The 21,882-nt window shown below is 51.6% G+C and overlaps 8 protein-coding genes across 8 annotated transcripts; 6 read left to right on the forward strand and 2 right to left on the reverse strand.

Annotated features, from left to right (window-relative positions):
• Positions 1-172: 172 nt before the first annotated feature.
• Positions 173-1,223, forward strand: BDP81DRAFT_400228 (3-oxo-5-alpha-steroid 4-dehydrogenase; the record flags this gene model as incomplete). Its single annotated transcript, XM_060588662.1, has 3 exons — positions 173-256; positions 331-534; positions 624-1,223. 3 exons carry the CDS (start codon positions 173-175, stop codon positions 1,221-1,223), a joined length of 888 nt encoding a protein of 295 aa, XP_060438486.1.
• Positions 1,224-1,675: 452 nt separating this feature from the next.
• BDP81DRAFT_411311 (uncharacterized protein) lies at positions 1,676-3,185 on the forward strand (the record flags this gene model as incomplete). The annotated part of the gene is made up of 1 exon (XM_060589159.1): positions 1,676-3,185. The coding sequence occupies one exon, from the start codon at positions 1,676-1,678 to the stop codon at positions 3,035-3,037; it is 1,362 nt and encodes a 453-aa protein (XP_060438487.1). The 3' UTR covers positions 3,038-3,185.
• An 864-nt stretch (positions 3,186-4,049) lies between these two features.
• BDP81DRAFT_455298 (uncharacterized protein) lies at positions 4,050-5,316 on the forward strand (the record flags this gene model as incomplete). Its single annotated transcript, XM_060593050.1, has 4 exons — positions 4,050-4,566; positions 4,659-4,816; positions 4,865-4,868; positions 4,985-5,316. The coding sequence occupies 4 exons, from the start codon at positions 4,050-4,052 to the stop codon at positions 5,314-5,316; spliced, it is 1,011 nt and encodes a 336-aa protein (XP_060438488.1).
• A 654-nt stretch (positions 5,317-5,970) lies between these two features.
• Positions 5,971-7,732, forward strand: BDP81DRAFT_507446 (uncharacterized protein). The gene has a single exon (XM_060595686.1). It carries the CDS (start codon positions 5,981-5,983, stop codon positions 7,637-7,639), a length of 1,659 nt encoding a protein of 552 aa, XP_060438489.1. The 5' UTR covers positions 5,971-5,980; the 3' UTR covers positions 7,640-7,732.
• A 1,677-nt stretch (positions 7,733-9,409) lies between these two features.
• Positions 9,410-10,436, forward strand: BDP81DRAFT_507456 (uncharacterized protein). The gene is made up of 2 exons (XM_060595687.1): positions 9,410-10,007; positions 10,068-10,436. The coding sequence occupies exons 1-2, from the start codon at positions 9,434-9,436 to the stop codon at positions 10,331-10,333; spliced, it is 840 nt and encodes a 279-aa protein (XP_060438490.1). The 5' UTR covers positions 9,410-9,433; the 3' UTR covers positions 10,334-10,436.
• Positions 10,252-12,044, reverse strand: BDP81DRAFT_441291 (uncharacterized protein). The gene has a single exon (XM_060591585.1). The coding sequence runs from the start codon at positions 11,551-11,553 to the stop codon at positions 10,540-10,542; it is 1,014 nt and encodes a 337-aa protein (XP_060438491.1). The 5' UTR covers positions 11,554-12,044; the 3' UTR covers positions 10,252-10,539.
• A 4,399-nt stretch (positions 12,045-16,443) lies between these two features.
• Positions 16,444-18,989, reverse strand: BDP81DRAFT_441298 (amino acid permease). Its single transcript, XM_060591586.1, has 2 exons — positions 18,031-18,989; positions 16,444-17,831 (listed from the first exon to the last, which is right to left on the reverse strand). Exons 1-2 carry the CDS (start codon positions 18,531-18,533, stop codon positions 16,637-16,639), a joined length of 1,698 nt encoding a protein of 565 aa, XP_060438492.1. The 5' UTR covers positions 18,534-18,989; the 3' UTR covers positions 16,444-16,636.
• A 1,060-nt stretch (positions 18,990-20,049) lies between these two features.
• On the forward strand, positions 20,050-20,783 carry BDP81DRAFT_441302 (uncharacterized protein). Its single transcript, XM_060591587.1, has 2 exons — positions 20,050-20,438; positions 20,541-20,783. The coding sequence occupies exon 1, from the start codon at positions 20,188-20,190 to the stop codon at positions 20,422-20,424; it is 237 nt and encodes a 78-aa protein (XP_060438493.1). The 5' UTR covers positions 20,050-20,187; the 3' UTR covers positions 20,425-20,438; positions 20,541-20,783.
• The last annotated feature ends 1,099 nt before the right edge of the window (positions 20,784-21,882 follow it).

Raw genomic sequence — 21,882 nt, forward strand, 5'->3', positions numbered from 1 at the left:
ACCTACATTTCACGGCGGGGGACTTGCAAAAGGTGGGAAAGTACACCACGCCACGATCTTCTCCAGGGTTTCCTGACCTCATCAGGTACTGTTCTTTGACAATACATTCACTTTCACCCTCTACCTCTTCTCAGTTGGATCGTCCCATATCAAAAAAGTAAACGAACCCAAGATGTCCCTGATTGAGGGGTGGCTTCCGCCGACGCGGGAGAACTGGGATACCATCACGACCGTGTGGCAGCTTTCCTGGCCAGTGGTATGTCCCGTCTCTCCAGCAATTTTGGCAAAGCTCTTGTAGCTACCTTTTGCTAACCTTTGAATGATGTGCAGTTCGGCTCTCTTCAGTATGTTATTAACTGGTACGGCATGGGCAAGACCTCGGTCACGAGCCGCCTCAACATCCCCGGCCGTCTGGCGTGGTTCCTGATGGAGATTCCGGGCGTCACGACATTATTGTACATCATGAATACCCTGCCGCGTCAGGTCGGCATTGACGATCTGCCGTGGCAGAATAAGGTGCTCGCTGGGTTATTCGTATGTTTCCTCTGTCCTTTCCCCTTCCTGTCTGCATCTATCTACTAGACCAATGTTGACTGACAATTGGGTAAATGGGGCCACTACAGACCATCCACTACGCCTACCGTGCCGTCCTCTTCCCGATCCTCCAACCATCCATGTCCCCGATCCACGTCGTCGTCGCCTCCTCAGCCGTCCTCTTCCAGCTCATGAACGCGACCTGCCTGGGCAGCTACCTTGCCGCCTACGGCCCCACCACAGCCTCGGCATGGGACTCTGCCCTCGGCCGCGGCGGGATAGCACAATTCGTTGCGGGCATTGCTGTCTTCTACGTCGGATTGACGCTCAACTACTTCCACGACGAGGAGCTGCGCGAGATTCGCAGGACAGAGCAGCGGCGCCAGGCCAAGATTGCGAAGCAGCAGAAGCTGGAGGGCAACGAGAAAGCAAAGGGCGTGGATAAGCATTATCGGTTGCCTGATACGATGCTGTTTCGGTATATGTTGTACCCGCATTACCTTTGCGAGTGGGTTGAGTGGTTTGGGTTCTGGATGGCGAGTGGGTGGAGCGTACCTGGAAGGGCGTTCTTTTTGAATGAGATTTTTGTCATGTTTCCGAGGGCAAGGAGCGGGAGGCGGTGGTATGTTGGGCAGTTTGGGGAGGAGAAGGTTAGGAGAAAGTGGACTATTATTCCGGGGGTTTATTGAGGGTTTCACTTGTTGGATGACTTACCCCTATGCGTAGGTCCCACGGTGTCTTGTGGGTTCTAGACGCTCAAGACTTTCGCTATTGCTTATGCCCATGGGCATCTCCGAAAGACGACTATGTGAAGCACTTCGACGGCCAGCGAGGGTCAAAGTTCTGCATCAGTGCATCGCTGTCTCCCAGGGTACCTTTCCTGTTTTCACCCGGATGGCAGCTCGAAAGCATCTTTTTTTGGCCGGCGGGTTGCTATCGGAGAAAAAACTTGGTTGATAATACTCAAGGCCGGTTCCCTCGAGAATGAGAACAATCCTAACCTACATCTTCCTCCATGCTTCTAGACACATCAGTGCACATATCTATTGAACGACAAGTTGACACAGGTACGACACGCACAAGACTGCTTGGCAACAGACACGAGATAATAGTTCAATAGCAACTATTTATAATCGTCAAAATGCCTATCGAACACCTGGCACCAGAGACTCTGTTCGCCATCTTCAGTCACCTCATTGAGGTACTTCCTCCCTTTCCTGGAGACGATGCCAAAGCGCTAGAATACAAGCAAGCGTCATCACGCGACGCTGGACAATACCGGCGATCGGTAGGCCTCGAAAGGCATCGCGCTTCCAAGTACGAATGGAGTAGAAGGGACATACTCACACCGGCGCGGGTTAATCGCCGCTTCTCCGACATCTGTGCCGAACTTCTCTACAGACATCTCGCCCTTGTGGATGACAGGGGGCTCGTAAACTCGCGCAAGCTACAAGCCACACTGGCCTCGTCGGGAGCCGCGCTCCAGCAAAGAGTTATACAACTACGAATAGACTATGATCGCGATCAGGGATGCTGGCTAAGCATGCCGCCAAAGCAATTGTTCGACCCCTCCGGATTGACCCGACTGAAGACCCTCGAGCTCTCTGGCGACGTAGGACGCTTTGGGAGGCCATGGCCAATGCCACTGGCCCTGTGGTTCCGCGCCATTCCCAAGCTCCTTGGACTCGAGCGTCTGGTCTTGAGAGACTTGGACATTGTGCTTCGAAACTTCGCAGACGCCAATATACCCGCCTTGGGGGTCACGGACCTGTGTCTCTACAACTGTCCCATTACCTCGGGCATCAGCATCATCGATTTCTACAAGCAAGGGGACTTCTTCCAATGCTTCCCGGCACTGCGCACCCTTACCATCGGTGGGGTGGCGCCGGAGCTCCCGCGCGACGCCCATGCCTTTGCGCCGTTTGCAGATACGTTGGAGACGTTTACTTGGTTCGACACAGGAGCCTCATCGCGCTGGTGGGCAAGGGCCTTTTCGACATCGATGTTCCCCCTACAGGCGTGTGGACTCAGGGCGGCGAAGCACCTCAAGGTTTCGAGTCTACTAGAGCTCATGTGCGGCGACAATGAGGGCTGCGCGTTTGGGAAGACTGTCGAGACCATTGAGCTTCTCGAGGACGGCTTCGACCTGAGACATGAGCCTCGAGTGCTGACGAAAGATGGGAGATGGAACAGGCTTGATCGATCTCCTGCCCTTAACCCGCCGCGCTTGAGGCCGAGCCCGGGAGAGATCGAGACGATGCTCAAGTTGCCGACCCCAGAAGAGTACGAGACGCTGCTCAAGTTCCTGCTGAGACGGTGCCGGGATGTGTATCAGCAAGTCCGAGTTCTTGACATTCGGGCCATTGATGTGAACGTTGTCGGAGATTGGTACACGGATAGAACAGAGGAAGAGAGGGACCTATTGCGTAAGCTTGCGCTGGATTTCGTGAGGGTCTTCAAGGAGGACCTTGACGTCATTTTGTTGCAGTGCTGGTCTAGTTAAAGGCTTCTTAGGAACGCCCTGATGAAGATGTATATCATCTACATGGGACGCTGTACTTAGTTAAGTGATGTTGGAATTCGGCGTATATGTATATGTATACCGAGTAATACATGTACATATGATGGCATCTGAAGAGCGATACTCTGCCAATCTCACGCGCATGAGAATTGAATGATTAGCTGGGTTGCTCACGATTATGAACAACCACCGAGATGGTACTCTGAGGTGAACACGTTCATTCCCTCAAGGCTGCCATCCAGTCTTCATCAAGCTCACATGGAATACATCGATTCTTATTGATCGGTCATGTTGAATTACCCATCTACCTATGCAACCTGATATACGCTCTGTTCCAAAAGGCCAAAGCTGTCGAGCATTTTTCAACTTCACTAGTTTGTGAGAACTTGCCATCGCCAAGTCCTCTATTCGTTCTTATTCTTTTCTTGAAACGATTCTAGATATGGAGGGCTGGCCCGCTGAGCGGGCCAAAGTCAGCGAGCCAAAGTGGTGTACATGCCACCCGCGATAGAGCTCAACCGTGATCTCATGGGTACCTACGTAGTGTTCAGCAGTCTGGGTACTCACATGGGTGATTAAATCAATCGCCGCTCCTCTTACCCACGTGCGGCATGGTACTGTCCCTTGTATCGAGGATATCCAAAACTGGACTTCGTGTGAGTCACAAGTCACGAACAGCCTAGGAGGTCTATCCCTTCACATTAAACAAAGAGGTCATATCACCTGGATGGAGCAGCCCACTTGTGCTACTTGTCAGAATTTGTGCAGGCAACATCTACAACTATGGATGTTTCTGAGAAGAATCTGCATCGGCTACCCTGAGGTATGAGCCAAACTAGGTTTCTCCATCGCACTGATTCCTTTTACCTTACTCAAGTACAATAGAGTGCCAGAAGTTTGCAACAGAACAGTCAACATACAAACCCCAAATTACATCGTCAAAAATCAATCTTCTCATTCATCCCCGAGGAACCAGCCTGCGTTGTCAGATAAGATGGCTCCGGCATTGCTGACTTCTCTGCCATACGAGCTGCTGCTCATCATTGCGGAGAAACTTGTCGAAGACGACGTTTTCCCCAGTTACAAGACCGAGTGTACATATGAGACTTCAGCGGGAGAACTTGATCGATACTGGAGAATCTCACACCAGCTCGAGGAAAACCTTTCAGCCATGAGAGATGAAGGGATATATAGACCGGATAATGGGGCGAGTCTCGCTCGTCTAGCCAAAGCCGGGAATCGACGGCTGTCTGAAGCTTGTTACGAGGCTTTCTATAGGATGCCTATTTCCGGGCGAGGCATTATCAAGATTTGGGATACTCTGGAATGTTTCAACTCAGCATATCAGAACAAAATTGAACATCTGAAGACGCTCCGGGGCTACAAGGCGAGCCTTGAGTTGAACCTAGCTCGAAGAAAGGGGCCATGTATAGATGCCACAAGCAACAACTTTGCCAAGGCAGTCTCGTTGAAGCTGCAAAATTTGAGGAGCCTCGACATCAAATACATCGGTAAATACTCTCAATGTTTTGGATACCACTGCTGCCTCTTCTTTAATAATTGAAGCATTTGGCATTGAGAGAGTTTAACAGCCCCTCTGAAGGCTTTCCCCATCTCCCACAGCTTGTCGAGGCGCACTTTTACAAATGCATTTTCTTGTACCCGTCCCAGAAAGACATCTTCAAGCATATGCCTTCACTTAAAGTGCTTGTTAACGAAGGCTCCTATTTCATGGATGTTGAAGGAGCAGAAGCCGCCCTTGTAAGCCCTATTGCCGACACTCTCGAGACATGTGCCTGGCTCGTTTAGCGGGGTGTGTTGCCAGAGTTTTACTATCCTCTACGGCAGTTTCGACGCCTGAAGCATCTCAAGGTGGAAATGATCCAGGACCTCTTTGAACCATATTTCGTCTTTGAGGAGCTCAACTAGATTCGGAATACGACGGTCTTCCCAATCTTGCGGCGACTGTCGAGACCATCGAGTTTACTGTGGGCATGGAAGACCCTGACATTGAGGCTGCATTTAAGGAGGACAGCGTGGAAGGGCTTCTAGATCTAATCACTCTAATGGAGGAGAGTTGTCAAAGAGAATGGCGAAAGGTTCGGCTTATTGACATCACCATGCTCACTGTTTGTTATGGTTGCGCGTCTCTGACGTGGCCGGGGGTTGACAAGTCTGACTTCCTGGCGGAGTGTCTCCAGCTTATCGAGGATGCCAAAAAGCGATTTCAGCGAGAGCCTGGTATCAAATTGTTGATATGAAGAGTTTGATGGGCTCTCAATTGGCATGTCATCAACCAGAAGTGTCATCAAATATAGTGTCATGCAGACAGTGGACGGGCGACGTTATGTTACAAGTCGTCGACTTTAGAACCAAGTAACGGCCTCGAAACAGGGTGATATAAGACAATAGAGCGGGAGAATCAGAAATAATACGAAAAACTTTCAAATATTGTGTGTCACTCCAAAAGCAAGGACTTTGATAAGAGCCACGATCGCTTCCCCTCTCAAGACGCTGCCAACCTCGAAGTTGAAGGTCTACCAGACGCAACTTTTCCACGCAAACATTCGAGAACAACCAGGCTAAACTAAAGATCAGATATCGGACGTCAAATGCGAAATGCAGGCGAGGGACTGCCTTGCCGGCAGATCATCGAATGACGCGTGGAAACAAGAAGCAAGGCTGCTTGCTGGAAGACACCGACATGTTTCATGAGAAACGCCAAAGAACGAGTCTAACCAGGGGCCGATCCTGACCTGCTACAAACTCTAAGCTAGTCATGTAGAGTTGGCCTTGCAGATTTACCCCAACGGTTATAATACGTCGAGAAATCTCAGCGTCTCCTCAGATCGGGGAAATCAAAATTCCAAACTCCCCGCATCCCAGACTTGATCGTCTGCAACGAAAAAGAAATCGGTGTTGACAATGCATCTGACATATCCCGACCTCGTCCGCCGGCTCTACGACCTTGAACGTCTTGCCGAATCCCCGCTGCCCGGAGAGCGCGGCGGGTGTATGTCGAGCTATGACCGGGCCTCACGCTATGACCCAAAGGAAGACAAGTACATTGACTGGGACGCCAACGACGATGGGCGAGGTATCATCCGCGAAGAAGGCGAGTGGGTAGTCGCTTTTGAGCAGCGTGGTCCAGGAGTCATTTGGAGGACCTGGTCCGCGATGCCCGATGTCGGCCGTATCCAGATCTTTGTTGACGACGAGCACGATGACAAGCCTGTCATTGACATGCCCTTCCGGGACCTGTTCGATCGGTTCCAGGGAATGCCACACAACTTCCCCTCGATAACGCCCACTCTGTCGAGGGGACGTAATTGCTTCATTCCCATTCCATACAACAAATATGCCAAGATCCGCCTTGGACCTGGATGGGGGGCATATTACCACTTTACTCACACCTCGTTTCCTAAACACACTACGGTTCCGCACTTCAATGGCAACTTTGATCGGGAGGCTTGTCTGGCATTGGCCGCAGCAGACCGCGAACTGAGTCAACGTGGTTGGTCCGCGCTACCTCGGTCAAAAAGCGACACAATGGAAACATTGACTGTCACCATTCAGCCAGGAAAGAGTCATACCGTGCGGGAGCTGACAGGCAACCGAGCGATTACTGGCATGCGCGTGGTCCCGTTGGACCTGGTTCAGGACTCTCAACTTGTCGCTCAAATCCTCCGGGAGCTCGCTATCCAGATCACTTGGGATGATGACAAGTCTCCTAGTGTTTGGGCACCGCTAGGTGACTTCTTTGGTAGCGTCCCTGGCATCCAGACCTACCGTTCTCTGCCTCAGGGCTCAACAGACGGGGGTGGATTCTACAGTCACTGGTTCATGCCGTTCTCCGATCGCGCCGAGATCAAGCTGGTTAATGATGGCAAGAAGGAGCAGAAGCTGTTCTTCACCATCTGCCACCGCCCCCTGGAAAAGTCTGCGAAGCACATGCTTCGTTTCCACGCCAAGTGGCACCGAGATGCCTTCCTCGAGAAGCCGAAGAAAGAGGGCCGCGAGATCGACTGGCCCCTATTGATGTTAGACAATGGCCCCGGAAGATTCTGCGGTGTGCAGATGCACGTGTGGAACCATTGGAAAGACCCCAAGGTCCCGTCAAAGGACTGGTGGTACGGCGTCGGCGGCGAGAAGTCGATCGACTGGTGGTGGGGTGAAGGTGACGAGAAGTTCTTTGTCGACGGCGAAAAGTTCCCATCAACCTTTGGCACCGGCTCAGAGGATTATGTCGGCTACGCGTGGGCGGCCGAACCGCCATTTCCGACCTTTGACAGCGCTTACGCCTGCCAACCTTACATTGAGCTGGATGCCAACGGGCACACATCAGTCTGTCGCTTCCACGTGTGCGATGACGTGCCTTTTCACAAAAGCTTCGAGGCCTACATTGAGAAGTACAAGCCCAATGACTGGGGCCATGGCAACAAGTGTCTGTATGCTGTGGTCGCTTACTGGTATCAGAAGGCTGGTGGCCATGATGCATACGAGAGTGTGTCAGTAAAGGAGCGCTATCTCCAAGTAAAGGAGCATCCTGAACGACCCGCTGATGAGGGTGGGGATGAGTTATGAAATCATATCGGATCATGTAGTTAAGTGTGATGTCTCTAATTGACGATATGAGCTGTAGGCACATAAGAGTGGATTACGACGCTCTTCTCTTCCAGTTGCTTTATTATTCTTAGTGTCACACAAACTCTGGAGTTAATATTTTCAGACTTTGTTATACCCACATGTCAGTCGAATGTGAGTGGACCGCTAGGCACAGGGCGTCAAGGGTTACCAGCGTAGACCGAACGGCGAGCAGAAACTCAGATCGGGGGAAATTGAGTGGCCGCCCACTGGCGGCATCTTACAAGTAACAGATTGAACACGAGCAAACCTTCGCTCTCGTTTCTCACGTCATCAAATTATCCGCGCAAACTTTTTCGTATCATGTCACCCACCCAAAGATATTCTCGACTCCACAAGTGCGACACAAGCAAAGCTGCGTTACAGTGATCTCGCTGTCAACACGGGACTGTTCAGACGACCTACAAGATGATAGCAGACACCTCACAGATGATGGGTTTCATCAATCCTCCGTTCCATCCACACCAGGCCACCAAGCTGGGAAACCGAGCCTCACTAGCATGGGTTCGCCTGCTTGCGGGGACCAAGTATCAGACAAGCTTTCCGGCGAGAGGGCAAGTGGACGCTTGAGCGACGGGGTAGCCGTGCGGATGGGGCGTTCTGAAGCTTAGCAGCCCCGCAAGAATCGACCAAATCCTACCCGGTAGAGCAAAAGGATGCGCCATTACATGGGGGGGGCCCTGAATATCATCACCACGGACTGACAATTTTAGTCGTAGACAGTTCCGACGGTCCAGCTCATGACAAGTGGCAATCGGGAAGGCCATTTGCGTGTGGGGGAGACGCAATTACGGCTTCTACGGAATGCGAGTGTTTCAGCGGCAAAGTTAATATCATGAGTTGAACCCCAGCAATTCACACTTTCGAAACAGTCAATGTCTATCGGCATCTCTGATGAATTGACGATAAGGCATAGCCCCTCCGACATAGTCCATCTACCCTGGACTAGAAATTGGGTAAGCCTTGGTAAGTCGATAGGCGGACCATGTCACTGGAAACCTAAGGGCCCGGTGGGTGTAGAATAGCCATTTTGGCGGCTATTGTATAAAGTGGAAGAGAACGCCGTCTCAACCATCGCCGGGCAGGAAACTTCGGTGGGATAATTTCTGTGGGATGCAACCTTTTGTGGGATGACAATGGGACACTGCAGACCATGATATTGACGAAGCCATTTTCCACGTCGGCCAGAGAGGCTCGGTGGCTGTACTTGAGTTGTCTGAGTGGTATTGTGATCTTGGTGGTGTTCTTCAGTAATACTCTATGGCCACACTTCGACATCCACGCATTTGACTTGTCGGGAGAAAGGACCGGAACGCGTCCTGAGGATTCGTACAGTCAACATGTCGCAAGTAACGAGGCGGAGGAGATTTACTACCTCGGATCCAAAAAGAACGAGACGTCAGAGTCACAGAAGTTGAAGGAGTTGAAATATGCTATTATTCTGCCGACATTTGTAAGTTCTGGTCACTAAGGATGTTGAAACTTGAAAACATGGTTGCTAAAAGAATATAGAGCGGACATATGGCGCTTGCGACCGAATTCTTGCAGTCTTACATGTGCCTTTGTACAGACCAGTCGGAAATCGACTTCCACGTCGTCTTATCAGATTCGAAGGAGGTTGCAATGTTCCAAGATGCTATTAAAAACTTGAAGTCTTGTGGGCCAACCTACAGCATTTTCCCGACGCCAGCGATGAACATCAACGGACCGAAACCAAAAATTAACATCATTAACATGTTCGATATCCTTCCGCCCGTCTTCCACTCCATGACGACCGGCAAAATCACAGGCGATGACACTTCGGCGCTCCTGAACGAACGTGGAAAGTATCAGTACCAGACAATCAAGAAGATGTCGGCAGCGCTGGAACTCGACTATGACTATGCGCTCTGGCTGGACTCTGAAGCTATCGCCGTGCAGCCCTTCAGCATGCGCCAAACCTTTGATGCTTATGTCAAGGATCCCACGATTTGGAGGTCGAGAATGACCAACGACGACTTTATGCAAAGACTCATTGGTGCCGCGGCCAATGTCCTGGATCGATCCATCGACTCGTTCGGTCCCGCCTACTGGAACTTGGAGAGCGTGGAATGGATTTTCGAAAAGGACATGATCAAAGATTTGTTCCAATACGTGGCAGAAGTTCACAAGCAGGACTTTTGGACGGCATGGGTCACGCATGGCGGACCATTTGAGGTGAACCTCCTCAACATGCACATCCAAGCACGAAAGCTGGAGACTACCGACCCCTTGTTCGCCAAGTACCGAATCATCGAGACGGAACGAGAGATGCAGAAGTATGGCATGGGTAAGTCAATCATATCCACTTTGTTCTGTCCAGCCGACTTGAGACTGACTATTTCCAAAGTTGAACCAGCAAAAGCCGTTATAAACACCATGACAGGAACTGGCCTTCTAGAAAGGGGTTACAAGTTGTTAGCAGTCCCAGAAATAGTACCGAACTTTTCGTCCATGCTACGCGAAAATGGACAGAGTCTTTTCAGACTCGACGATCTCGACGTTGGCCCACCAGAAGCCATTGATCGATTCCTGTTGAAGACTCCGATAAACATATTATGCTCGGGAGCTCCGCCGTTACATAGCTGGTGGGAAGTGCGGAAGAAGAGCATTTAGACAACGAGTTTTGACCAATAATACCCCATTTTGTTTCGTTCATTCCAGGCTGCAATATTCACTACACTTGTGAAGTTCACAATAATAAAAACCCGTGATCTCACGAAAGAGACCCGTCTTATTTACATGGACATATTATCGACAATAGCATCGTACCCGATGCAAAAAAAGAGAGGAAACTGCTCTGAGGCTCCTCAAGCCTTAGCCTAGCACCTCAAAGTAACGCGGGACACATGGCCAACAGTGCTGTTGCCAGATGCCACGGCGCCTGTCACGTACAACACCTTGCGAGGCTGGTGCAAGTCAATAGCCACCGATGAAGCAGCCCCGAGGAGAGGCGAGGACGCAACAACAGTCTTTCCTCCATGTACCAAGTCAACTCCGAGAACCTCCAGAGGGCCGTTCGTTGCAACGTAGGCAGTCTTGCCGTCTCTCGACAGTGCGAAGTCGTCATCAAAGGTAATGTTGGTAGTCAGAGTCTCAACGGGGCCAGTGGCCAACCCGGTGGTGAGGGAGATGGGGACTCTGCCAAATAGGCCTTGGTCCAAGCTCACGAAATAGAGTTTGTTGCCCCGGATGCGAATTCCGTTGACAGCGACGCTGATGCTCGAACTCGATGATACCGGAGCCATCTCGGGCTCAGAAAGGACCGTCTCGACAGCTTTGGTGTTCACGTTAAGTCGAAGAACGGTTCCACGGGCAGAGTCGGACATGAGCAAGTTCTGGGTGTCGTTCTTGGCTAAGCGAGCCATGCCGTTGAGCTGAAGAGCGGACGGGATGAGCGTGACGAGCGAAAGCACAGCTGGTTCGAGCACAGTTCCGTTGTGCGAGGTGCGGAAGTTGCGGAGGTCGACTTTCCACAAGCCATTCGAGTTTTCGGTCGAGGTCAGGTTTGATCCGAGGACGTAGAAGACATCCTTCTCGCCGAGTTCGGTGATTCCGAGGAGACTGTTGACGCCGTCGATAGTGGCAACAGGGATCGGCGCATGCTTGGCTTCAGGCGACAGGTCGAAAAGGGTCGGCGAGGCTGTAGACGTGGCTAGAAGATTTCCATTTTCCCGAACGGCAATGTTCTCGAGCGACTGTGTTCCAGGGACGGACTGCAATGTTGTGACCTCGCTTGCGTTCCGCCAATCGCAACCGGTAGTGGGAGCCGATGAAGCTGGCGAAAGAAGGAGAGCTGCCAGTCCTAGCAACTGGGTAACGAACAGTCGTGACATTATTAGGTCGGTCGACTATGGATAAAACGAGAGTAAGATATCGAAACGAGCGACATTGAAAGAAGGGAATTAGAGAGTTCCTGCGGAAGTGCTGTATTTCAAGTCTTCCTGAGCTTGCCGGAGTAGGAGATAGTACTACTAATACCGAAGCTGTCAGCGCAAAAAGAGAGGTACTTAATTTGCAAAGTGGGTGGCCAAGGCCCACTGCGGAATAGTGACATCAGCTAGCTGCTTGTTCATTAATCACGTCAAGACGTGAAATCAAGCTCATGCCCCTTGCAGGCTTGACTCGGCCGAGTCGGTTCGGTAACGGCAATGAACGGGTAGATCTGAGATCTGGTCCTCAGTAGAAATGCGGCAGACAGAGGTTAGATTTCAAAGATACATGATTGTCAAGGCGGGGCCATCTGTCCATCCTGAGCTGCCATTCGAAGCGTGGACAGAGAGTGTGTGCACAGGCTCTTGAGATAGACGAGAGGCCGGACTGATACTGCATAGATGACATTTGTTAGACCACATGGCAGGCCAGGCTGTTGTTGCGTAAAATGTTTGTGTTGGAATAGGCCTACATTAGGCAGCAGGAGGTTGCTGCCGCGGTCCGTTCCAGCCACGGTGGTCCGTGTGGCTCAGCCACACGAGGGTGGTATACCCCAGACTTCCTGCCGCCGCTGGCACCTGGTTAGACTTCCACAAAAGAACAACAAGAACAAGCAATATCACCACTACAGTCGGTGATCGTTGCTACCCACGATACTCGAGTATTTTCCTTTTCCACCTGTGAATCCAACACTGATCAGTGGTTAACCTCACAGTAACCTCTACTGCGATATACTGCAGATCAGCAAGGTATTACAGAAGAGACTGTTGCGACGCCTCACCACGGGATCCCTTCAGTGCTAATCACGAAATCGCCGGCCCTCCACAACCCGCATTATCGTCAACCTTTCTTCCGCAACTACGTTGCCGTTGATAAGGGCGTCTATCACGCTGTCGTCGATCGACCTCGCAGCCGAATACCCTTCCGTACGACAAGTGCCGTTGGAGAAGTCCGTTGCTCATCACGATAATTCAACTTCGTCAACTTCGTCAATTTCGTTTCCCACAACGAATTTCCTCACGATACCTTTTTTTTTTTCACCTTCTTCAACCCACAAATTCGCGAAGATTCGCGGAAGTACGCGAAAAACACCTACTGTACCTTCCTTACCTTCTACACTTTTACGCGATATCCACGCTGTGGCAAGGCCGCAGGCTCCTACTTGCTATCTCTGCGACTACTCACTTCACTAATCCTCCTCCCTTAACTACGCTACACCATGACGGAATCGCAGACGTCACAGGATCTGCCCATCCCGTACGGCTTTGGCCGACTTATCGACCTAACGGTATGGGGAAGCAACGATGAGATCCTTTTTAGCGAGCGCGATAATAGGAAGGTATGTACACACATTGCTTACTCCATCGCTACGTGGTTACAAGAACAAATCTTTGGTCGCGAATTATTCGCCGCCTTCCAACGCGACTTCGATGGATGGGACGAAGAATTCTTCCACGCGGCAGGATCAAGGGCACTCAGCCTGCTCCGCGATCACCTCCTCTTCAATGGTGTCTATATCCCTAAGACCAGGGACAAGGTGGCTCCTAGGCTGGTGGAAGTTCTGGATCGTGACACCTTTCATACATGGACGGATGAGGAAGTCGAAGAGATGCGTCATCATTCCCCCTACTTTAACCGTCTATTAGATGAGGATCCACGTATCCTCGAGGATATCCAACGACAATATATCAGCCCGCAACAACGAACGGCTATGAGGGAGAAGCAATATCAACAGCAGATGGAGATTGAGAGACAGCAAAGGAAGAACGAGAAGGAGAAGGAGGACCGTATGAATGAGATTCTTGCCAAGGAGCTGGCAGCCAGGGCAACCAGGGGAGTTGACAACCCTCCTCTACCAGAACGACCAACCCGACAGAAGCCGACTCCTCGACAGTCGCCAGCTCAATCGGTCCACTCAGTATCTCGTCGACCTACCCCAATTACACGCCCATTATATCCTACGATAGCACCTCCCACTACGCAATCTCGTCATATCTTACCAGCGCCCCCGCTGTCGCCGAGACCCGCGATGATGGAGCACCCTCCACAACACCTTCCGCCTCATGACGAAGACTTCTACGTCGGCCCACAAGGCCACAACTTCCCTCTACAGGACTATCCCCCTGTCACCACAGGCTTCCCACCACAACCTCCTATCGACAACGTTGCTACACGAACCAGCAAGCCAACCTCTAGGCAACTTTCCGATCTCGCCAAGCTGATACCTGACGAAAACAAGTACGGTGGCGAGATGTATGATGTATTGGACATTAAGTTAACGTACCTGCATAGCGAGCGACGCATCATAGCGAGCGACGCACGTCCTCCCAATTCTACCCTCTTCATCTTTAGGTCACCTTTTCTCCACGTACGAACATGCAATCCTCCTCAATTGAAAGTCGAATTACCCTTGCCCTCCAAGCTATTGAAAAAGACCCGAAAATGTCTATACGAAGAGCTGCCTCTATCTATGAGGTCCCTGAATCAACCCTCCGCCACCGACGCGCTGGACGCGTCGCACGAGGTGAAACACGACCAAATTCGATGAAGATGACTATAACAGAAGAGGAGGTGATTCTTGAACGAGTTATTGACCTAATCGATCGAGGGTTCCCTCCGCGACAAGAAGACGTACGAGAAATGGCCGACCAACTCCTAAACGCACGCGATGGGACGCGTACTGGACCGCGATGGGCAGAGAACTTCGTACGACGCGTCCCTGAATTGAAAATGCGGTTTCAACGTCGAATCGACTATCAGAGGGCCTTAGCTGAGGATCCTACGATTATACAAGGCTGGTTTGCACTTGTGCGAAACACAATTGCAAAGTATGGGATACAGGATAACGATATCTATAATTTTGACGAGACTGGTTTCCTGATGGGAATGCTATCGCACGCAAAGGTTGTTACGACTTCTGACCGTAAGGGAAGGCCTCGTACGAAACAGCCTGGCAATCGAGAATGGGTTTCTGTCATTCAGGGTGTATGTGCGGATGGCTGGGCGCTGCCTCCGTACGTCATCGTAAAGGGCAAATATCACCTCCTCTCGTGGTATATTAATGGCCAATTTCCAGCCACATGGCGTATCCATCCAAGCGAAAATGGATGGACGACAAATGATATTGGCCTAGATTGGCTAAAGCACTTTAATCAGTGTACAAGGACTCGTACGAAGGGCTCTTATCGCCTCTTGATCCTTGATGGCCATAATAGCCATAAATCGACTGACTTTGACGAATACTGCAAGGAACAAAACATTATTGCTCTTTGTATGCCTCCCCATTCATCACACGAGCTTCAGCCTCTTGATGTTGGGTGCTTTAGCCCGTTAAAGTACTCGTACGGCAAGGAAATCGAGAAGATGATGCGGATACAGATTTCCCATATTACAAAGGATGACTTCTTTCCTGCCTTTAAAGCAGCATTCTTTACTTCCATGGGCGAAAATAACGTACGAGCTGGTTTTAGGCAGGCAGGCCTTGTACCTTTTAACCCTGAAGTGGTTATTTCTCGCTTGGATTTCAAGCCAAAGACGCCAACACCATCAAACTCACGGCCAAGCAGCCAAGGCTCCTGGGACCCAAGGACACCAATTACAGCACTAGAGGGCGTACGAAGTGCTACCTCCCTTAAAAGGAAGATCCAAGCACATCAAGGTAGCTCACCAACACCAATGTACGAAGTAATTGACTTCCAGGCCAGAGGTATTAGCAAGTTAGCCCATAGGCTTGCTATTATTGAGGCTGAGAACCGTAAGCTTCGTACGGGGATAGAGGTACTAAGTAAGCGCCGGAGGGCAAAAAAGACCCGGCTACGTCTTGGAGGGTCACTTAATAGTGCTGAAGCAGAGGCACTACAAGTAGAGAAGGGTGGTGTTAATGCTGGAGGAGAGAATAACCCTCAGAAGGAGGGTCGTACGGAAGGTGCTGAACCACGCGCGCGACGATGTGGTAATTGCGGGAAGCCTGGACATAACGCACGAACCTGTGAAGTGGTTTGGGATAGTAATGAGGAAGAGGGTGATATATAGTTTTAATTGATTTCGTACGTTGTGGCTAAGTTAACTTATACATAAGGTAGAAAGGTTTGAGAGAGTGCGTCGCTCGCTATGATGCGTCGCTCGCTATGCAGGTACGTTAATACTATTTCTATTTTGTAACAGAATGCTTAGCATAAGAAGTACAGATACTTAAAACCTTTATACGTATAAGGATGTTTGCAGCCTACTCCGCATCTTCATCCGAAGGGAAGACCTTTCTGAACGCCGTAAATGGTCCGAATAGACTGTCCGTGACACTGTTTTTGACTATTAGATCAATGCAAGAATAAGATGGGAGTTCGGTATCCAGCTATGTTCGATGATGGGACGGGCAGTCCCACTTCGTCTTAGGATGGCATGAAGGAGTTGTCGCATCTAGCGCCTAAAAGTACATGTAATCATTACATCGTAAAAGTCTACGTACTACTAAGCAAGTGCTGCAGACTGCAGCGACGGGTGAATTAAGACCCCTAGTTTCAATTGCATTCGGACTTCTCACTTTCAAATTGTTTTATAAACGTATGGATTCTTGGAACGAGCGCAGCAGCCGAGGCAATGTCCAAGTAGAAAAAGAAGCCGTGTTTCAGTGCCCTCCAGTGCCAGCGCTGACGGTCTCACTTGAAATATCCACCGCGCCGATCAACTGCTGCAAGGCGTTACATAAGGTAGAGGGCCATGCGAGCACTGAAGCGTAGGCAAGCATTGAGCGGAAGTCGCGACATGTGGAATGTTGCTCGAGGTTTTTTTCGATAGATCTGAACAGTTTTGGAAAAGGGCACCGAGTGAGCGTAACAGTTTGGAGATGACTGGAACACTTAACTATTACTTGAACGATAATTGATGGTAACTTTTATATTACGCTGTATACATGTAAGGTAGCCGACCGTATATTTTAGCACACTGGGGTATCACGCGCCATCCACCATCATCATTAAGATTACTCTCTCAAGCCTTCTCGCCCTTAATTACCTTGTTGCGACCAATTCCAATCATCTGGAGCATCTCCCTCCAGAAGGTGGTAGGGGGCTCGTGCACCATCGCGTGCTGCTCGTAGGCCTCGATGATGGGACGGTCCCACGTCAAGTCCACCTCGTGGGGCTTGAGCCAGTGGGTGCGCTTGAGGACCTTCCAGAAGATGAACAGGAGAGGCGCCACAAGCTGCATCGTGTAGTTGGAGAAGAAGCCTCCGACGTCAAACTTGGGGCGGAATGCGGACCATCCGTAGACGAGGATGACAATGGTCTGGAGGACGAGGGCAACGTAGGCACCGTAGGGCTGGAGGTATCCGCAGTAGGGCAGCGTCTTGCGGTCGAGGCCTTGGGCCTTGCACGCGTGGTAAAAGTTGATGTACGTGATGGACATGACGAGGTAGTTGATGACACCACCGCCCGTGATGAGAGCCAGCAGCCAGTTCAGCACCTTTGCGGAGCCGCTGCCGCACTGAAGGAAGGAGAGCAATGGGAAGACCATGGTGACGGCGAAGCAGTATACGGGGACACCGTTCTTGGTGGTCTTGCGGAGCAGGGCCGGGGCGCGTCCATCGAGCGCCAAGCTGTACAGGGACCGGGTCGCGCAGTAGACGTATGTGTTACCGGCGGAGAAGATGGTAGTGAAGAGCAGAGCATTGACCAAGTGGGGGAGACCCTGGATCTTGAGGTTCTCCATGGCCATGACCCACGGGGACGCGGCCGCGGTGCCACCGCTGCCGGTTCCGGTGATGTATATGTCGACGAGGGTCTGGTTGTTGTAGGGGATCACAATGCCGCAAGTCAAGGCGGCGCCCACGAAGAAGAGGCCGAAACGCAGGTAGACGGTCTTGAAGGCGCCCTTGATGTACAGGCTCGGGTGCTTCGCCTCGGCGGCGATCATGGAGATGTATTCCGGGCCGACAATGGTGAACGTGGCAGTGGCCAGAGCACCCATGAAGCCTTCCATGCGACCAGTGTTACCCTGCGTCATGTATTCTGCGAATGCTCCGGGCTCTTTCCAGTATCGGAATCCGTAGGCGTCATGGGCGGGGTTTCCTCCGACCATCGTGATGAAGGTGAAGAGGAAGAGGATGAAGATGAGCAGGACCTTGCCACCTGAGAGCCAGAATTCTGCTTCACCAAAGATGCCGACGGCAACAACATTCAGAAGACTAGAATCACACATTGACGTTTAGCATGCATACACAACAAGCACCACCGGGGCAAGAGGAGTGACAGGTGAAAAGGAGAATGGGAGGGGTCACGGGCGGGCCACACGACGAGCTCTAGCATGTCCGGTCGGTCTAGTCGCTTGTCCCTGGAATGGAAGGAAAAAGAGTCAATCGTTCCCACGAATTGGTTGTGACTTACCCGTATGCGATGATGATGGCGATGCAGAAACCCGCTGTCGGACCGGGCTCCGTGATCTTTTCGTTCCAGAAAGAGCACACGAGATTAAGCGCGGTGATTTCGAAGGGAATAAGCAGTGCCTCGTAGATGAAGTAGTTCCAGCCGACCATGAAGCCGAGAGCATCGTCAACCCAAACACCAGCCAGGCGGATGAAGCCACCAGAGACGGGCATGTAGGTGCTCATCTCGGCAATTGAGTTGTTAACGAGGGCGACGACGCAGGCGTAGAGAGTATAGGCGATGAGCAGACTTCCGGGACCGCCCTTGGCGAGGCCGCCGCCGATGCTGACGAACAGACCGGTACCGATTGTGCCTCCGATGGCAATCAGTTGAATCTGACGGTTGTTCAGGCGGCGCTGGAGGCCATCAGAGTTGTGTCGCACAGACGAGCCATAGCTGTCGAGAGAGACCCTGTCGCCAGGGACGGTCTCAACCGGGCCCTTGAGTTGCTCGGAACCCGACATGGTGAAAGAGTGAGCTAGTTCAAGCGCAACGGCTTTACTTGGACTCTTCCCCGTGGAGGTGTAGTGTTGACAGACGGAGGGAGGAGACCACTGAGTGCATGTGGAGGGAGGAAGAAACGGTTTGCAAGCCAAGTGGAAACCGTGGGCACAAAGAGAGACGTGCGGAGAGAAGAGAGGAGAAGGAGGAGAGAGCACGAGACGTTTCGAACGGAGGCACGCGAGGATAATCTCGATGGGGGAGAGTTTAGTTTTAAAGGTGGCAGCAGGCAGATCGATCAGCGTCTCGTCTGGTCAGTCGACCGGGGAAAAACTTTTGCGACCTGGGCGAACTTCTCTTTTCCCAAGGCAACGTGCCACATGCCACACAGTGTACCGAAGAGTGAGAAGAAGAATGCGCCGCGCCGGGCTACACTACACACACCCAATGCAAAAGCTTTTTTTTTTTTTTTTTTTTTTTTTTGCTGCTTGGGATTCCGCAGCTGAACAACCCACAGACGGCGTCGAACCAAACCAACCCGCGGGCTCTCGGCGTAGATTGCATCAGAAATCCAGGGACAACGACCAAACGTATCCATACAGAGGGCCAGGAACGTTGCAAGTCTGTGTGGAGTTTGACTGGGTTCGTCCCTGATTCCGTACGCAGGCGTTGTGTTGCGCCCCCCATGCCCGTGCCATCCATGGATTGTGTCGACCCCATCCCAATCCTTCGGCACGGCGCTGGGCTAAGGCAGAATATTTCCGCAATGTCGTCATTCCCTGTCTTAGCGTCCGGTTCTGAATGCATCTTTCCATTGGACGGGGGGGGGAGAACGGGGGCTTGGGGGAAGAGGGAGTGGAGGGTAACGGAATATGGGTGCGGCTAGGTATTCGCGTCGCTCCGTGCCAACATGGGAATTGTCGCCGTGTCGCCGTCTTCCGCATCGATATTTTGTCTGGGATGGTATCAGTTTGCCTTGACTAAGACGTATAACTACTACCCTAGCGACGGCTTATCGATATCAGAGTGACATAGATATCGGAACGCAGCGTTCGCCTCGCAGGATTGAGGTTGGGGGAGGCGCAATCTCCAGCTTTATCTGCAGGGACACATTGCCATCTCAGGCAATTCTATGCGGGGTTATCAGATACGTATCCCCCATAACACGGATTCATCCAGGATTTCATAATCCTCGCTCATCCCAATCTCACTTGTCAGCGCTGTCCGAAGGGCCACAAGGGTTCACTACGCTGAGGGGAAAAGAATGGGAACCAGTTGGAGTAGTCCGTGCCTTTGTGGCTGGGCGAGTTTGGCGAGGACCACTTGGTGTGTGTGTCGGACGCTGAACCGTGATTGTCGGGAGGGAGCCAATGAGCATCAGACGGACTCATCCAAAGGTCATCTTGTCGCTGCTGGGCCGTGTTTATCAGTACGGTGGCCAATCTCCCTTTGTTCTTGTGTTTCCGTGAGATGCCGACGCACAAGAATGCCTGACTCCTACAATCCCACTCGTCGCAGTCACCAGTCATCAGTGGGATGAGAAGTTTTCCTCAGGACCAAGGCACCAAGGCAGAATGGCGCGAGGCTGGGGGCGAATCCTGGGAGTATCCCGTGACACCATGTCGCCGTTAGTCGCAGTTAGTCGCAGTAGTTTTTGCCCAGCTCATCTGGGCCAATATGCCAGCGTGGAAAACGAATAACGAAAATTTGTCTTTATGTCATCTAAAGACGCAACAAGTAGCCAATCACTATTCGTCGCAGTTTCGCAGTTTCGCACAATGGTGCAAAGATGCTAAGAAACCAGCCAACGAGCGTGTCTCAAAAGATTCAACCATTATCCACTTTATATGCAGCCGCCAGTCAATGCCCAACCAAGGGATGTGGACACTTTCGCTCTTCCAACGGGGGAAATGAGGCGACCCCACAGGCTGGGTCGGTGGGCGGCAAGTTAGCGGAGGAAGGGGCATTTCGTCAAAGAGCCTACCGCAAGCGGTATGTCCCCGGTGAGAGGGTGAGAGAATGTCACTCACGATGATTGATGAGTCGTCGTTGAAAGAAGCTCATCATTCAGGGTCGACGTCGAAGGGGTCGATCATCAAGCGCGCTGATAAGGACTTGTGGTGTTTGAGCCGCAATGTCTGGCCGATAGGATAGGGCAGGTGGTGCTGGGCGTGCGCGCACGGCGCTGGGCGCTCTCATTGAGTTTTGTAGGGATCCTAAGAAACAGACCCAGGCAAAAGCCGCAAAGCACCATGGGCCATGGCACCCCAAGCAAACGACGGCGGGCGCAAGGGTGAAGAACTATGAGAGACGGACTCCCATTTGCCAAGGTCTCGTCTTACCTTGAGGAGGAATGGAGAATGGCACGACGCGCAGGACGCCGAGTCCTACGGCGTGGAGGCTACCGACGGCATGATTGGAACGGAACCGTAGAGTGGATCATTATGGGTCCCTCTCAATACCGCCCGGCCCCACCAATGCGGGACCGAAGACACCCCACTCTGCCGTTCCTCGAATGCCTGCCGCTTGACCCGTTTCTGTGTGTCTTGGCGCGTTACTGGTCCTTTTGCAGCTTTCTGAATCCGCAGCAAGGCTTTTCTCTCGCTCGATGACGTAGGATACGCGCTGCAGGCGACGAATACTCGGGCCGTCGAAGAAAAAGATCCATGCATGAGGCGCCTGTCTTGCCTTTGTCAGACGACTTATTCCCGTAAAGAGACTCGACTCATTCTCAAAGGAGCGACATTGTTCAGTAGCGAGGAATCCGCGGGCCGGCTGGCTTCGGCTACAGATACTGATTGCGCCGAAGCAATTGGATGCATTGTCCAATTATCTAATGCCAACCTGGCTGTCGGATTGTGCTCGCCATGATTGAATTCAAGGTTTCGCAGAGTTTTCGCCTCTAGCTCCTCAAATCAGGCGATGTATTCGCCATGGCGAGCACTGTGCGAGAGAAACTCTCGGGGTAATTAAAGGATTGAGTTTTTTCTGTTTGTTGCACTCAGCGTCCAATGGTTGTATTCACATCCTTCACCCATCATCCATGTCGCACCAGTGAACCTATCCCAAGTACGAATTTTTGATTAAATGTCGCAACTGCTTCTCGCCCTTGATAACAACCTCTTCGGAGGATCTCCTGGCTGGCCTTGCACGTGTTAGCCGCAAAGAGGCCTGGGCATGGGGGATCACCTGACCACACCTTGACTCACTCAATTGCATCTTCAACTGTCCGATAATTTTCTTTTTCTGCATATTTTCACCACAGGCAAGCCTCGGGTACCCAGTCGGGGGTTAGTTGCAGCCGAAGTGATCTAATTCCAAGTTCTCCATGTAGACAGACATCGTGAAATAAATATGCCTCTGCTCGCTTCA

This window comes from Colletotrichum phormii (assembly GCF_030913505.1).
Source record: "Colletotrichum phormii strain CBS 102054 chromosome Unknown BDP81scaffold_35, whole genome shotgun sequence".
NCBI classification, from domain to species: Eukaryota; Fungi; Ascomycota; class Sordariomycetes; order Glomerellales; family Glomerellaceae; genus Colletotrichum; species Colletotrichum phormii.

Excerpts from the sequence above, each read along its gene's own strand:
- BDP81DRAFT_441291 (XM_060591585.1), bottom strand. The coding sequence starts at position 11,553 with ATGTCACGACTGTTCGTTACCCAGTTGCTAGGACTGGCAGCTCTCCTT.
- BDP81DRAFT_441298 (XM_060591586.1), bottom strand. The coding sequence starts at position 18,533 with ATGTCGGGTTCCGAGCAACTCAAGGGCCCGGTTGAGACCGTCCCTGGC. Across the intron at positions 17,832-18,030 it reads GCCATCATCATCGCATACGG|TCTTCTGAATGTTGTTGCCG; the intron begins GTAAGTCACAAC and ends GTGTGATTCTAG.
- BDP81DRAFT_441302 (XM_060591587.1), top strand. The coding sequence starts at position 20,188 with ATGCCAGCGTGGAAAACGAATAACGAAAATTTGTCTTTATGTCATCTA.
- BDP81DRAFT_507446 (XM_060595686.1), top strand. The coding sequence starts at position 5,981 with ATGCATCTGACATATCCCGACCTCGTCCGCCGGCTCTACGACCTTGAA.
- BDP81DRAFT_507456 (XM_060595687.1), top strand. The coding sequence starts at position 9,434 with ATGTTCGATATCCTTCCGCCCGTCTTCCACTCCATGACGACCGGCAAA. Across the intron at positions 10,008-10,067 it reads GATGCAGAAGTATGGCATGG|TTGAACCAGCAAAAGCCGTT; the intron begins GTAAGTCAATCA and ends CTATTTCCAAAG.